The 16399-nt window shown below is 35.1% G+C and overlaps 1 protein-coding gene across 1 annotated transcript in view; it reads left to right on the top strand.

The window, feature by feature from the left end:
- LOC111058345 (ubiquitin carboxyl-terminal hydrolase 48) overlaps positions 1-16399 on the top strand; it is a 142022-nt gene that overhangs the window by 61082 nt on the left and 64541 nt on the right. The window contains exon 14 of the mRNA XM_039435540.1: positions 12419-12517. Within this exon, the coding sequence (XP_039291474.1) occupies positions 12419-12517 (99 nt within the window). The remainder of the gene's footprint in view (positions 1-12418; positions 12518-16399) is intronic.

Genomic DNA, 16399 nt, shown 5'->3' with positions numbered 1-16399 from the left:
TGGTTTCGGGGAGCATGATTTATTGGACTAAATCGCAAGGGCGAAAAGTCGGTCGTGAAGACGTGTGCGTTCTGGGATACCGCGGAGGGTCGGTCGGGTGGCCATAACTCAAAATGACCCCGTTAACATCCTTTCTTCAAGTCCCCGGCGAGGCGAGGCGAGGCGAGCCCAAGTCCAAGTCCTGCTGCAACATTTATCAAGCGCCGCGATGGAGATGAAAGATGCTGACACCCCTACCTTCCCCCCCCCAACGACGTCAATGGTCAAGTCCAGAAATCAGTCGTCTCATAGTAACATGTGTCAATGTCATGTGCGCTCTCTGATTAACTGCGAGTCACCTGGTAGAAACTAAGCAATTTCCATGTGTATTATAAGGAACGAGACTGGGAAAATATCTCACCTCTGTGGCAGGTAACTATCTCCACAATATGATGGGAAGATGATGATGATGATTATTATAGAAAATTCTAACAAGTTAAACACAATAATTGTAGTTGATTGACCGAGCGAAGTGAGGTCCAAGATTCAAGTCGACGGTTTGGCATTTCTCTTAATCTTTAAATGTTTAAATGTTTATATGTTGCGCATTTACGGCGAAACGCGGAAATAGATTTTCATGAAATTTGACAGGTATGTTCCCTTTTTAATTGCGCGTCAACGTATATACAAGATTCTTGGAAATTTTGCATTTCAAGGATAATATAAGAGGAAAAAGGAGCCTCCTTCATACGCCAATATTAGAGTAAAAATCTGGTGTGGTGCACTCACACAACTTGCCGTTATGAAAATTTATCAACTAACGTTAGTGTTCCCGCACATCTCAAGTCTACTTTTCTAAGATCTGAGTCAGCTGGTGACAGGACAATAGCGCTGCAGACACACGAAGTCTGCTATCTCTTCATAGTGAATGATTTAATAGAATCAACAGTTGCCAACAGTTTGCAATTGAATAATCTTATTTTCTTTAATTTCGAGCTTATTTTCAATTCTAGGTGAAAATGTTACTGAACATTAATTGTAGAGATTTTTATGCTCGATCTTTTCCACTTGATTTTTTTTGTTTAAATTGTATCTGAAGCCTGATAATTGGGAATCTAAAACCAAACTTTGCATAGATGGTGCAGTGCTCCTGAAATTTTTACAGATATGAGACTTGTGGCAGTTAATAGAGCTTATCAATGACTTTTCTAGGTATGAATTTGATCAAAATCGTTGGAGCCGTTTTCGAGAAAATCGCGAGAAACCCTGTTTTTGACAACATATTCGCCATTTTAGCCGCCATCTTGAATTGCATTTGATCGAAAATTTTCGTGTCGGATCCTTATAGTGTAAGGACCTTAAGTTCCGAATTTCAAGTCATTCCGTTAATTGGGAGATGAGATATCGTGTACACAGACGCACCTACACACACACACACACACAACACACACACACACACACACACACACACACACACACACACACACACACACACACACACACAATTTATTCTCATTCATTTCCTTTATTATAGTATAGAAGATGATAGATAAATGGATGATATATCCATCTATCTATCATCTTCTATACTATAGTAGAGGAAAGAACTGGCTTAAAGACGTATACAAGTGTAGAGGATAGGGAAATTATGTTTGACGCATCATCACGTCTGAACTGTTGAAATGCTGCTTATAAATTCTTAATCAACCGAGGACTCATATAGGCCTATTTTTAATTCTTCTAGATTTCATTACGTCAAGTTTTAAAATAGACCCTTGTTACCTGCTAGTAATTTTGATAACAAAGACCTTCAAGACTTGAAATAGTATTATAATATACTTATAATAGATTATTTAAGACTCCCTTAATAATTTACGGTTATTCAACGTTTTCAATATATTTTTCTGTTTGCATCTTTTGATGCAAATCCTTTCAAGTTATTCAAGCCTAAAAGTATACAATAATTATTGTTTATTTCTCTACTCAATCAGTTCAAATTCTGCAATGTATGTTACAGATTTCTGTAGCAGAGTCAGAATAATGTATATTATTACTCAATCCACATTTATTAGATTCGTACATAGATGCAGATGTGACATGTGACATTGATAAAACTGTGTTTCTCAGTTATGGAGAAATTCTACAATATAAATTCTTATTCAACAAATTTTAACCTTTATAAAATGATGTTTGAAATGAAAAATATTTTATTCATCCAAAGAATAGTAAGATATCTGAAAAATCAGTCTCTTATCATTTAAAAATAAAACTTTTTACAGTAATATAATGATTGAGCATCTTTATAAGGATCTTTCATTTTATTGAACAATTAAAAAAAAACGCCCCGAGGCCTAGCCTGTGTGGGGTAGTATGCATGAATCTTTAAACTAAAATTTAACTGTATATTAATCGATATTCAGTAATATATTGGTACTTGCAATAATATACGTCAAAATTCATTTACTTAGTGAACACGTCTATATCATTCATTATTATATATATGTATCATACTTAGTATATGTATCACTTGTATATTCACTAATTTTCAACACATAGATTTTTTTAACCTTGAGATCAAATTAACTCAACTGTTATTGAATGATGGATTTACTATTTCATATTTAGCACCTCTGGATAACAATTTTCATTTCTGATATATTATGTTTCAATAGAATCAAAGTCAAATAAAATCCTAATTTTCATTTCTGATATATTATGTTTCAATCGAATCTAAGCCAAATAAAAATCCTTATTAATTCTCAATTGATAATTGAAACCTATTCCGATAATACTATTATGAAAGAATGCGCTCCATCATGGAGTAGAATTTGCATGTTGGAGAACACACCACTCTGTGGCTGGCTTGCCTTTTGTGGCCTATGACCGGCAAACAATATGTCGAAAACTAATTAATCATGCTTACGCCGCCGGAGAAGTGTTGTCGGTTGTTGTTGTCGTTCTAGTCCAAGTTTTCGGAAAGTCATCCATTTTGAGTGTGCTGCCCTTATGTAATTAATAATTTACAGCTAATTTGAACCGGAGAATGGGCAGGCCCTGCTTTGTGTAAGGGATGCTATATTGAGATTCACATTCAGCTGTCAGTAATGGGTATAATAGGAGGCGTTTGTGTTATTTATGAGGGATACTGATAGTTTGGAGTGAATCTCACTGTAGAGTCACACCCCTTTCTCCCAAAACGTACCCCTAAATACCCCCTACCCTTAAATCCGTATGACCTGAAGTCATCATCTTTCTCTTGCTTCTTGGCTGCCTCTACAAGTTTGAGTTCTTCCTCTCTCTTCCTCTTTCTCTCTCCTCTCATTGTTGTGCTTGTTGATGTCTGCAGTGTTATTGATGTCCCCAAGTGTTATTAGATCCCTTTCCAACCTTGTCACATCTTATATTTTTTCGCCTACAAAAATTGCATAACCTTTTTCACAGTGTTTGGACAGTTTTTCTTGACTCTTTTGTGCCGATTTTGCAATTAGCGATTGTTGTTACGTGGTGTGGTGTGCAGGGAGACCCTCGATAATCGCCTGTGCAAGAATTCCATAGAATTACGAGAAGAGAGGAGATTAATTTCTTCTTATTTCCAGGATTACATAATTGTTATGCTTCAGAATGGTTTTGAGACTCATGATTACTCAGCAGTAAACAATGTTCATCGATTTTGACTGTAGTAATTTTAAAATTATTAATAACGAAAAAAATTGAATGAATTATATCTTGCCTTTGAAAAATTCAAAAAAATATATGCAAGCTCTTTGTTTCGAATTTATACTAGTACTAGCAGCAATTTGTCTGCTGCATTCAAAGATTATGCTCTTGAAATTATTCGAACATGAATACAAATAATGATAAATAACAAAAGTCAGAAGAATAATAAATAGAAGTATTTTTGGGGCAATTTTCACAAAAATGAGCCTCACAATTGAAAATAATCTACTCATTTAATATTCATATGTGCTTTTTGACATTTTTATTGTCAAATTCTGAAATAGCTCTGGGCAGATACATGTTCCTTCAGTTCCTTATAATTATTGTGTTTGCCTGATTCAAACAAAATCTTAATATTGGCCAACCTGGTCTACCCAAATCATTTTGTATTCTCAATTTATTGTGTTGAAATTTTCTAAACTAAGTTTGGAAGTACATAGGTTTTTAATTATCTGAATCGAATTAATGCAACCAAATAATAGTTTTATTACTTTACACTTCATTCTTATTCATAATCGATAGTTTTATTACTTCAATTCATTTATAATCGATATTCGAAAATATTTGCCCAGAAAATCCCAGCAGTTATAGTGGTATTCCCCTTCTTAATAACATCTAATATTATTACAATATTAAAACGTCCAAAAAATTTCAAGTGTAGGAGAAGTACTTCAATACAGCTGCGAACAGCAGTGTTCATATTTTGTTGATGATTTTCTCATCAATCAATTGCTCATTTAGTGACGGAAGACATTTGCATTTGAAAATGAAGGGTTATTTGCGAGCGATCGGACGAAGAAGGGCTTTGGTGTGACAGTGCTGTGACAGTATCACTGTGAGACGCCGGCTGTAAGCTTTCCGACATGCTGTATTCAAAATAAGAGAACGTTCATATCTTTGTCCTTGCATGAAAATGTGCTTTTAATTATGTCGCAAATGACGTTTTAATTCCACAGCGGTTCTCCTTTCTGTTCGTTTCGGGGACGTTATGAGCTGCTGGCTTCTCGAGCCTCTCCTCTTTCTGTTTCTCTCTCGCTCACTCCGACGTCATTGCGCTCCCCTTCGGGATTAGTGCGGACCAGCAACAGCCGCACTTGCGGCTTTGGTCGCATTTTTTCTTATCGGCGTTTAAAAAATCATCTTCGATCGTAGTCCTCACACTTTAATTTATAGCATCAAATCGTTAACATTCGATCTGTCAAGTGATGGAATATTTTATTTCTTCTAACCCATATATTGTATATCATTTTCTCTCAAATTGAAATTTATTTGCCATATACTAATTCAACATGGTTATTAAACAAGGGTTATCGATACGATACAGTATATAGATAGATATTCTATTGAAATTTGTTATAAAGCTCATTTACAACATTAAGATTACATTTTTTTTAATAACTAAAAGAATTTCTAGATCATAATTACAATTTTATTTTGAGAGTATATGAAAATGTTCTATATTTATTCAATAAAAACATAACAATATTTTGTACATGAAATAAGTATCTCCCAAGTATTATCGTATAGGCGTTGTCAGCGACACCATGACTTTCGTTCTAGCAACAATTTGATATTATTTTCAATTATTCTTTTCAGTTTGATATGGATTCTGAATAAATTTTATATATCTTGAGATTTGATTCAAATATACATAAAGTAAAAAAGTATTCTAAATCCAAATCTTGATTTGATTCTCAATATATGTGTTCTAAAGTAATTTATATTATCTCTTCGAATTTTATGCTCATTTTCATGAAGTTACAAAAACTTTTGAGATAATAATCGCAAATCTTTAAATACAATCCATTCAAAAGTGGCAATGTATCTCTTCTATAACAATTCTACTGTATACTTAAATATGGATTTCAAAATAGTAGGAAAAGTATCGATTTAGATTATTGACCGAGCGAAGTGAGGTCTAAGATTCAAGTCGACGGTTTGGCATGTCTCTTAATGTTTAAATGTTTAAATGTTCAAATGATTAAATGTTCTAATGTTTTAATTTTTGAATGTTTAAATGTTCGAATGTTTATATGTTGCGCATTTACGGCGAAACGCTGTAATAGATTTTCATGGAATTTGACAGGTATGTTCCTTTTTTAATTGCGCGTCGACGTATATACAAGGTTTTTGGAAATTTTGCATTTCAAGGATAATATAAAAGGAAAAAGGAGTCTCCTTCATACGCCAATATTAGAGTAAAAATCAGACTATAGAATTATTCATCATAAATCAGCTGCCAAGTGATTACACAGATTTGTGGAGATATTGCTGTATTTCCATAAGGTCTATAGTTTCAATCAGGTACTTGTGGATGAGAATACTGCGTGAGGTCTACTGTTCACAGAACTACTAGTAATTATAAACCGAAAATTCAAATTGACTGCAATGTCCAATTTATTTATTTGTATCTGTATTATTTCAGATTTAACAAATTTGTTATAGATTGTATGAATAGGATAATTTCACTTGTCAACATTGCTTAACTGTTGAATTTCTATCCAAACAATATTTTCCCTTAAGTGTTGAAGCTTCTCTAAAGCTCCACGCAGTTTACCATCACGCAAGTGGAGATGTCACGTTTTTTTGAGATCCGCTCCCAATTACAAATCTTGGCGAAAGGGACTAAAGGACACGGTATCAGAAGGTTACTGTGGGCGTCAGTGGTAAGAATTGTGCCTGTTTGGATTAGCTGCTTGTTCGGTCGGCTTAAGCGTTGTTGAGAAATGTTGAAAAATGTAAATGTGGGGGGGACCATGTGAGGGTGTGTTGACACGTAGCCTTCTCAGCCGTAAGACTCCTTAATTACGCGCGGCTTAAAAAGTGGCTACTTGTGGTGTCAGTGTCGAGAAATCCCCCGACAAATTTCGACAGAGACGTCGAAAAACAAATAAGCCTTCCCTTAACGGCAGGCCCGAGTCTAAGTGAAAAAACTCGCGGTCAGAAAAGAGAGCGCGCATGACAGGACCCAATTAAGGTCTCCTTCCCAGGAGGCAAGCAGTAACCGCGTATATGCGACCAACCTCGCTAATGAGTGAGTGCGACTTACTACTCCCTAAGGCCTCACCATTGCAAACCTCTTCGTTGTTCTTTACTAATTCGTCGTGCAGATAAGGTGTCGTCCTCCCTCCGTCACTTAACCGGCGTTAGATTAACGGCTGTCATCTATTAATGTCTGACCGATGCATCTGACCAGTCCCTTCCAGGCACCCTTCCTATCACCCCAACGTCTATGTAAAGTGGCATCCATCATCAGGCCAACATTTGAGATGATTCACATCTATTGATCTATAGGCTACTATTATGAAAATTAGTATTCCTCAAAATTATTAAGTTTGGAGGAACTTCCTTCGGTTGAATTATGTGTAATTTCCAGTTTTCATGTGTTTTGCCAGTGTTTAGACTGCAATTCACTTTTAATACTCAAGATTTCTGAAGTCATCAATATTTTGCTTCCTCTTTACTCACATTCTAATCATGCTGAATTCATTTTCTTTTGGATGATGCCAAGTTCTTCACTGTTGCTTAATTTAGAAATAAAGAATAAGATATGAATTCAGCCAAAGAATAAAGAATTCAGAATAAAGTCAACAATACTTACTTACTCCATGGCGCAACAGCCCATCCAGGGCCTTGGCCTCCTCCAGAATGCCTCTCCACTCCTCTCTGTCGGCAGCCTTGCGTCTCCATCCCCTAACGCCTATTTTCCGAAGATCATCTGCTACATCTGCTAAGCCAGCGCTTAAGTGGACGTCCTTTCAGCCTTCTTCCACCTGGGTTTTCTCTGAAGTCTTTTTTAACGACTCTTGAATCGCTCATTGTTTCTACATGACCTAACCAGCTCAAGCGTCTCACTTTTATCTCATGTACAAAACTCTCCATCAATACATAATGGACTGTATATTCTCAGAATATTTCGTTCCCATATACTCAGTAGGTCTTCATCTTTTTTTAAAACCCAGGTTTCTGCTCCATACAACCCAACTGGCTTTGTAACATTTTCATAGATTTGCAGTTTTATTTTCATTGACAGTGTTCTGGATCTTAAGTATTGGCTAAGTGCATAATAACATCGATTCCCTGCAGCTATTTTTGCTTTTATATTAACTTCAACATCGTTATCTTCTGTAAAAGTGTGAAGTTTTAGCTCAAAAATTTCTAGTTTAATTGAAAATTTAGACTTTTTGAATACGGTTAAGTTACTGTTCTAGATTTTTGATTCTAGACTCTAATAGTATCTATTTGATTCAAAATTTGCTTGTTCATCTGAGTATTGAAGAGTGTAAATTGTATTTTGAAAAGTGAAAGTGACATAAGCAACATTTTGATTTGGACAGTATAGTATAAATTGGAAATGGGACAGTTTTGGGCATGAGCCTGTTGTGCCTTTCCTCATGTCAAGTATTTGTACACAATGTGATAAATAAATATCAGAACCAAGATATTTGAAGTTTTCCACTCTTCCGACATTTGTAATAATTGCACTCTATGAATGTGTTACCAATCTGCCGGGCTCTGCTGCTTTGTTTTACTCTCATTAATTGAGAGACCTATGTCTGTTGATCCGTCATCGAGCTGTTTGAAGGCATCTTTTAGAATTTGGCTATTTCTTGCAATGAAGAATACTGATTAGAATAGTGACAACTGTGAATACTGTCAAGAATAGTGAACAATAATAAAGATGAATGAACTCTTTGGACTGATTAGCAACAAACAAAAAATATATTTTTAATAGGGAAAATTTAATTTATTTGTATTTAATGGCAATAAACACTATAAATAGTTCATTTTTAGGCATGGTATTCTGCCGTGAGCCGAGGTTGATAGTGCGTTCTAACTTCTAAATAAATAAATCGAAACAATGTAGCCAAGTTCACCTTGAATAACTTCATTCTAAATAATAAGAGATAAGATGAGGACATAATCAGTAATGTATGTGTCTCGCAATATACGTATTCTCGATTTTTCCGGCAATTATCAAAAATGTTTCGCGCCTAATCTGATTGATCTATCTATATACTTCGAATCATTGATACAATATTTTATTTGAAATATAAACCTTTGGTAGAATATCTCCGGAATACTCAACTTCAATTCGAACTTATATTTTCAAATAAAGCAAAGAACTGTTTTTGATTGAAGGTCTGTCGGGTTTACTCTGACTTGTGTATAAATCAATGAACAAACAAATAAATATGAATAGGCCTATTAATAAAATAATAGAATTGGATCTTTAATCATACGTATTCACATTGAGTTATCCTCTGAACTATAAATTGTTGGACAAACTTGCCGACTTGCCTCAACTCAAGTCATGGACTTTCAAGCTCGTATTAAGACATTCACATTTAAACGGTGCACTACTTCAGCTGCATACCCAACTTTTTCTCAAGCAGCGTAGATAAACTAGCTGAAGTGAGATTACCTTCAATCTGTCATCATTCCTCATCAATAACATCAATGTTTCCCATTTAACCAATGCTGACAATTTCAAGTGAATCGCTCTATACTTCTATAAGAAGTGCCTCCAAAGAAATGCGGTGATAATTGTTTTGATTCTTTATAAATTACGCTTTCTCAGTTAATCGTAGTGGCCGACTCGCGTGTGAAGAAGAGTTATTCTCTTTGACACGCTTCTGGGTGACTTCGGCGACCTTTTCAGCACATTTCAGCCGTAAATGCCGCAGTTCTTCAAGAAAGTCAAATACTCTCTCAGTATTTTCTATGAAGCTCGTTATTTCTATTGGAGAGCTTTCCAAACTCTGACGACTTGGTTATGTAGGTTCTGCATGATACTGTATTTTATTACAAACGCGAAAATCTTAGAAAATTGGTCGAACTGTAATTTAGAAGAACCAAATTTGGTATCCTTTGCAAGTTTAAAACCTTTATACATTTCCCGTGATTGAATGGGTAGGAAAGTAGGCTAATAAAATGTAGGTAAATGAGCGTTACCACTAAGAGAATAATCCCTTTAAATTAGTCTTTTCCGCGGTTTTTAATATGCACATATTCCAGTTTCACCGCTGGTTGTTTCAAATTTGATAATTTTTCATAAAAACCCGTAAAAAGTCATATAATTAAATAGGATTGCCGAGACGACTAAGGCTTTGCACTACCTGGTTGTGGGTTCGAATCCCACCGGTAGGGATGGACGTTTGATCATTTCATCCAATCATCTTCGCACTTTCCATTACCTCGCACAAGCAAACCGCTTATGTAGGCACCAGGCGTCATCTGGAATTTGAAAAAAAAATGAAAACACAAAGATGTAGTCAAAAATAATAATTAATTGCCCACTACTCGTACATGTGGCCAATGTGAAATTGTGATGATTTCCTGAAAGTTTGACAAGACACATCTTTTTGAATCTCATAATTTTCTGTTTAGAAGTTATGAAGTGACTAATTTGTTGGTCAGAAGTGGAGTGGGAGAAGAAATTGAATGATAATACATCAATTTTGACAAGCAACATTTCTCTAAATCTCATAATTTGTTGGTTAGAAGGTATGAATTGGCAAGTCGATTGGGAGAAGACTGGCCGTCAAATAATTAAATGATATCCTTGGAAAATTTGAATGTGGAAAGTAGTTTGAAAATTCCCCGATCTGCAATTGTTTAAATTGTTCGAAAAACGATCGTAATTGTTTGAAGGATTGGCGCGATGGCATCTGTGAGCTGATGAAAAATGGAAGGCTAAGCGATTCGAATAAGTCCACATCTTGCAGCTTATCCATTAGAATAAAGAAGGGAAGGGGCCCAGTGGTGTGAGGCTGCGATCACATCTCTACTGTCAGCAATCCCTATGAATTACACCAATGCTTCCCATTCAACTGATACTGACAGGTTGAAGTGGATCTCACTACAAAACTCTATAGTAGGATTCACTTGCGGACTGGCAACTGTCTCTTCTACGTAGCTCGAATGGTTTATATTCAAACAATGCTGACAATTTGAAGTGAATGTGACTGGAGCAGATCGTCGTCACATGCAGCGAGTGACGGGAAAAGCCTGACTCGACTTGGCACTCAGCCGTATTATGTGCTGCCATCCATCACTTGCCGCACTCACCTCTTCATTCTACTTCACTTATCCATAGTAATTAATTTAAATCTGAATTATCACCTTCCCAAATAATTATCAATACATGTAATTAATGTTGATGGTATTAATATACCGTACCGTATTTGTTCTTCTTCTACGAAATTATCAGTTCAAAACTCATTGAAAGTTTCAAAGAATAAATGGATGAATTTGTACGCACTTAGCTCTCCATTCTTCGATAGTAATAATTCACATAGCAATAATTATCTACTCTTCGCATCACCTACATTCAAATTCAATAGTAACTATTGTTGTCTATTCAAGAGTGTTGTTTTTGTTTAACAAGTTAAAACCAACTCTTCCCCAGTGCATATTTATTGTTAGACTATTGAATCGTCAATGAATCAACATCCGTTATCTCTAAATATGTCTCATAAATATGATAAAATCATATTTTAAAATCAATATAGGTAGGCTACCTTAAAAATGGAAATATTTCAACCATTACCAATATTATAACGGAATGTCTTTGAAAATTCGGGAGATTTGAATATTCAATCATTTAAAATATCTTGAGTAAAAGAACTCAGTTTAAACTGTACATTTATCTATTTTATTATGAAATGAAAAGAAAAAGATTTTATTCATTCAGAGAATAGTACAATAACAGAAAAATCAGTCTCTTATCATCGTAACATAGAACTTTCTACATAATGATTTAGCATAATGATAAGGGTCTATTATATGAATGAATAAAACAAAAACGTGTATCAAAAATGAATGATGAATAATGAAAAATAAGTAGATATTTTCTCTGTGTATCATGAGATTCATGAGTATCCTTTTATAAATATTTATTTTTCTTCACAACATCTGTAAATCAGCAAATAAGTTTTTAGTTTTTGAAAAAATCAGCTCTTTTCAAACTTAAAATATATTTCGTCAAAAACCAAGAATCTATATAATATGAATAAAATTCATATTCGATCTGGAAATATATCGCACGTAATACTTGCACTGCACCAGGTCTCAGGTGTGTGTTAATTACATGCTATAGATTGTTTTCTTCGGGCATTGTGTGTTGGGACTTGGGAAAGCTAAGGATGCCGGGAAGCAGCAGACAGGGAAAAGGAAGAAGACGTGGGGATAATGATGGTTTTAACCAGGAGATGGATCGTGCCTAATGACACCGCGCCACTGATGAGCTCTGCGGGGGAAATCATTTTTCAAAACGAGCCCAGACCCAAGACACAACACAAGCCCCCGGCCAGAGGTCTCACTCACCTCCGTTATTCTTCGTCTCCGAAACACACCCCTTCATCCATCCTCAACTCAACTCCCTCTGCTATGCTATACTCTGCTCTGCCACTAATCTTTGCACTCGTCTTCAGTTTGCACATTGTGCACTCGAATTTCGTCCACTGGTTGTGTTGAAAAATAGTAAAAATATTAATTAATTTCCCAAGTATTCATAATTGAAATAGATGATACATGAATAAAATATTTGAAAGAATTTCACCTTTACACTTCTTTATTGCGATATCATGTTATCTTTAGTCAGTTCTATTGTAAATCATCCATGATGAATTGGGATATTTTTCTTCAAAATCTATTTTTATACTTCTGAAGTTTCTTTTCAAAAAAAGCGCATTGTTCTAATTGTAGATTTTTCTTCTAGGAAACCGGATGATGAAAATGTAATTAACAGCCTCATGACTTCTATGCTGTTGTGTCCACATAAAAAGCTGTTGTATCACCCAGAAATTGATAGTGAAAGGTGAGTAGAATTTTTTAAAATAAAGACGTAAATCATATTATAATAATGAATATTGTAATTCCACGTCGACCTCTGAAATTATATTTGTGATGAATTCATCCAGGTATTACTCTTATGCTACGACACATTGGGCACTTAATCAGGTTGAAATTATTCCATTTTATTTTTCAAAACAAACCTTATTTTACGTAATGAGAATATATATAAAAAATTAGCTTTCTGATATTATTTGATAAATAATTGGCTGTTAACATTCAAGTAATTCTATTCAGTAAGGATATCTACCTCAAATAAAAGCTTGACTTTCACACTGTACTCAGGCAGTTGAAAAATTCAAGATGTAGGATATCACCATTAGTAGAATTATTCTCGATTTGTAGAAACTCAGGACATATGTATCGAATAACAAGACTTTGTTATAGAACTAAGTTGTTACAACCACACATTTTAAAATATCGAGGTCCTGGTCTCGGTTGTTACACTCTTTAGTTATTTCATAAATCTACTCATTGATCTCTGGTTGACACTGTACACTGGTAGACTGTAATAAGTTGAACAATATCACCTTCACTAGTACATTGACAATTTTCTCTTCAGTGTATTGTAAGTTTGATTAGCATTAGCTGTTGACTGTACAGTGTCTCTTCGTGAACGAACAAACAGTGTTGGTGTGTGGGCTTTTTGTGTGAAAGTGATGTTGCAAAAACGGTGTCGCTCCACCGATCTCTGCTCGCTGCTCGCTGCTCGCGCTTCGATAACTTATCAATGTGGTTGGTCCTTGTGAATTGTAGTGGCAGTCACTTTTTACTATCAGCATTCCTTTCATATTTTACCAACGCTTTCCATTCACCCAATGCTGACAGTTTGAAGTGAATGTCAGTGTAGTGAGTGGCATGTAGTGGAAAAGGGCGCTTTGTTTTAATTACTTGAAAGTTGCAAAGTTAATTAATGGGGGGCGATTCATTTTGAGTTTAATCAGGTGGCTCGCCTTCCAGACGTGATGCAGAATTCCAGACCTGATGGCTTGGTACGCATTTGTGCAGAAAGGTATGCTGTGAACTGTACTCAGGCTCCAGGCTCCAGCTCCAGTCTTCTCATGTGTTCTGCAGCCTTCTAATGAGTGCATGGACGATAATAACTTATCGTATCGAATGCCGCAGATCTCACAAGTGTGACAAAATGCCTGGCACTTGTTTAACTTGCAAATTAACTTCGCGCCGATTGGTTATTAGCGAACGGACGCGATTTACAACTTTGCTCTTCTGTTTGCTATCCTTGTCTTTTTTCCCCATGATTTTTATCTTTTTCTACCTCCATACAACTCCCATTAGTTTCGACCCGTGTTCTGTTTTCTAAATTATTGTTTTCTCTACTCTTCTCCTTTCTCTCTTCTCACACATATTTTTGAAGACTGGATTGTGTTAGCTACATGCAATAACTTCCGAAAACAAGGATTTTTAAGCGCCAAGTATGCACAGGAATATAACACGTGTTTTAGTTTTCTAGTTTTCAATCCTCCCCTCTGCTTTTTTTATTCCTCTACTCAGTCATTTTTTCAAATAAGGGATGTTCAAATAACTGCCGAAAACAGTGATTTTCAAGCCCCAAATATGCTCAGAATTATAGTAAAGATAGCATTGTAGGCATCATTTTGTTAAAATTGGGTTAACAAAATTCCATTTATGTGTATATAAAGAAATTTAATAATTTTGATCAAATTTTGACAATATTGTCATTTATTGTATCAATATTTATTATAATATTGGCAAAATAATAAAATTGAATTTGAATTACTAAGCGACAAAGATATAAGCTAAAAACGTTAGAGTTCTGTAGCTTCTCACAGTGGTTCTAGCATAGTTTGTTGTCAGTACTTACTAAGATTTTCTACGATTTTTAAGATTAAGTTTTGAATTTTCTTGTTGGCTCGAATGCAAATTACTGATGGCTTTTTGGAAAACTAATGCTTGAAGAATAATAAAATAAAATTTAAAGATGATACGTTTCAAGTAACCCCAATTTAACTCATTCCAGTTTTTTTGCACATTCAACGTTAACTCTCGTTTTTCAGCGATTTACTCTTCACCCCACGAATAATTCTCTTGTGCTTTACGTGATTTGTTCTTGTTTACATTACAAATGCTTGTAATAAATTATGCTCTGTATATCTGTAGCCTATTTTTGTCTTGTGTTACTTTTCTTAAATCAGTATGTTTAGGCTACTCTTTATCCCACGATCTGCTCCTTGTGCTTCTCGTTTCTGTCTTCTTCTCGTCAATCAGCCGATTTTCTCGACTCACTTTGTCAGGATTAGCACTTGCTAGTCGTCATCGACTGGAGTTGGCGGCTATTTCATTACTTATATTTATTGCTTCGCTTTAACAGACTCATTAAAAAGTTTATTGCTCGTTCTTTGCGCCTGCATCTAGATCATTCTTCGTTCATGAACTATCGCGAGATTCATTTAAAACTTTCAGCATTTGTTGGATGTGAAGCATTGATGTTATCTATTAAGAATGCTGTCAATATAGAGTGAATCTCAACATAGAACTGTATTAAACTTTGGTTTTAATGAGTTGATGCGTGGTGTTGATTAGGCGTGCTTTACTCTCTCAGCAAATTTTAAAATTCATCTTCTGTGCACCTTTTTCACGACTTCATTATCAACCGGTAGCATAGTAAACCGGCGCCAGTAAACATGCGTGCTTACTAATAGCCAATCCCACTTTATTGTGATCTTTTTTCATCCGAGCATCCATAATCAATAGAAAAAGAAAGCAGACCTCTCTTATTGTAGTATTATTGTCCCATGGCGTGTACATGAAACTATTTTCAAGTTAATTGCTGTTGAAATATTTTCCTATGTATTCATTTTGATAGCCATGCAGGGTTTTAAACCATTTGACATTAACATGGTATTTTTTTGTAATTTTTGTTTTAAAATGAGCCGGCAGACAGAACTAGTTGCAAGTAACAAGTTATCTATTATTAGCAAGTAACCCGTGCTCCGCAAGGGTCTATTTAAAAACTTGACAAACTGAAAACTTGAGTTAAAAATAGATTCATAACCATCCTCGGTAAATTAAGAATCTATATGCAAAATTTCAATTTAATCAGTCAAGTACTTCAGACGTAATGAAGAGTCATTCGTGAATTTTGTATCCCGTAAGTTTATAAGCCAATTCTTTCCTTTATTATATAAAAAATTGCAGTATTTGACATCCCAATAATCGCTGTTAGTTTCCTCGAAACTTCATATATGATATTCAATGTTTTCAAAATCATAATATCACCTATAAACTAAAAATACTAGTAGTTCTGTGAACAGTAGACCTCGCGCAGTTATAAACCGCAGCCTCCTCTTATACTGTCCATCAGAGTAAATCCTGTCTGTATGTCGTGTCGGCGAGATATCGGTGTGAAAACGGCTAATGGCTGTTCGGGTTAGTGTATCAAAAGCGAATCTCCTTCAAGACATACTAGCAATAGGACAGCCCGAGTTCAAAGCAGGGAAAGTTCGAGAGACAATACAGTACTATGTTATTTTAGTTATTAATTGCATGCGTTATTAAAAATATTAGTGAATAAAAATCTGGTGTGGCGCACTCACACAACTTTTCTTGCCGTTATGAAAATTTATCACCTGACGCTAGTGTTCACGCGTATCTCAAGTATACTATTCAAAGATCCAAGCCAGCTGGTGACAGGACAATAACGCTGGAGACACACGAGGTCTGCTATCTCTTCATAGTAAATGATTTAATAGAATCAAAAGTTGCCAACAGTTTGCAACTGAATAATCACAATTTCTCAAATTTCCAGCTTATTTTCAATTTTACGTGAAAATGCTACTGGACATTAATTGTAGAGATTTTCATTCTA

This window comes from Nilaparvata lugens, chromosome 1, assembly GCF_014356525.2.
Source record: "Nilaparvata lugens isolate BPH chromosome 1, ASM1435652v1, whole genome shotgun sequence".
NCBI classification, from domain to species: domain Eukaryota; kingdom Metazoa; phylum Arthropoda; class Insecta; order Hemiptera; family Delphacidae; genus Nilaparvata; species Nilaparvata lugens.
Note: the sequence above shows the minus strand (reverse complement) of the source record. Positions and strands in the feature narration are given on the sequence as shown.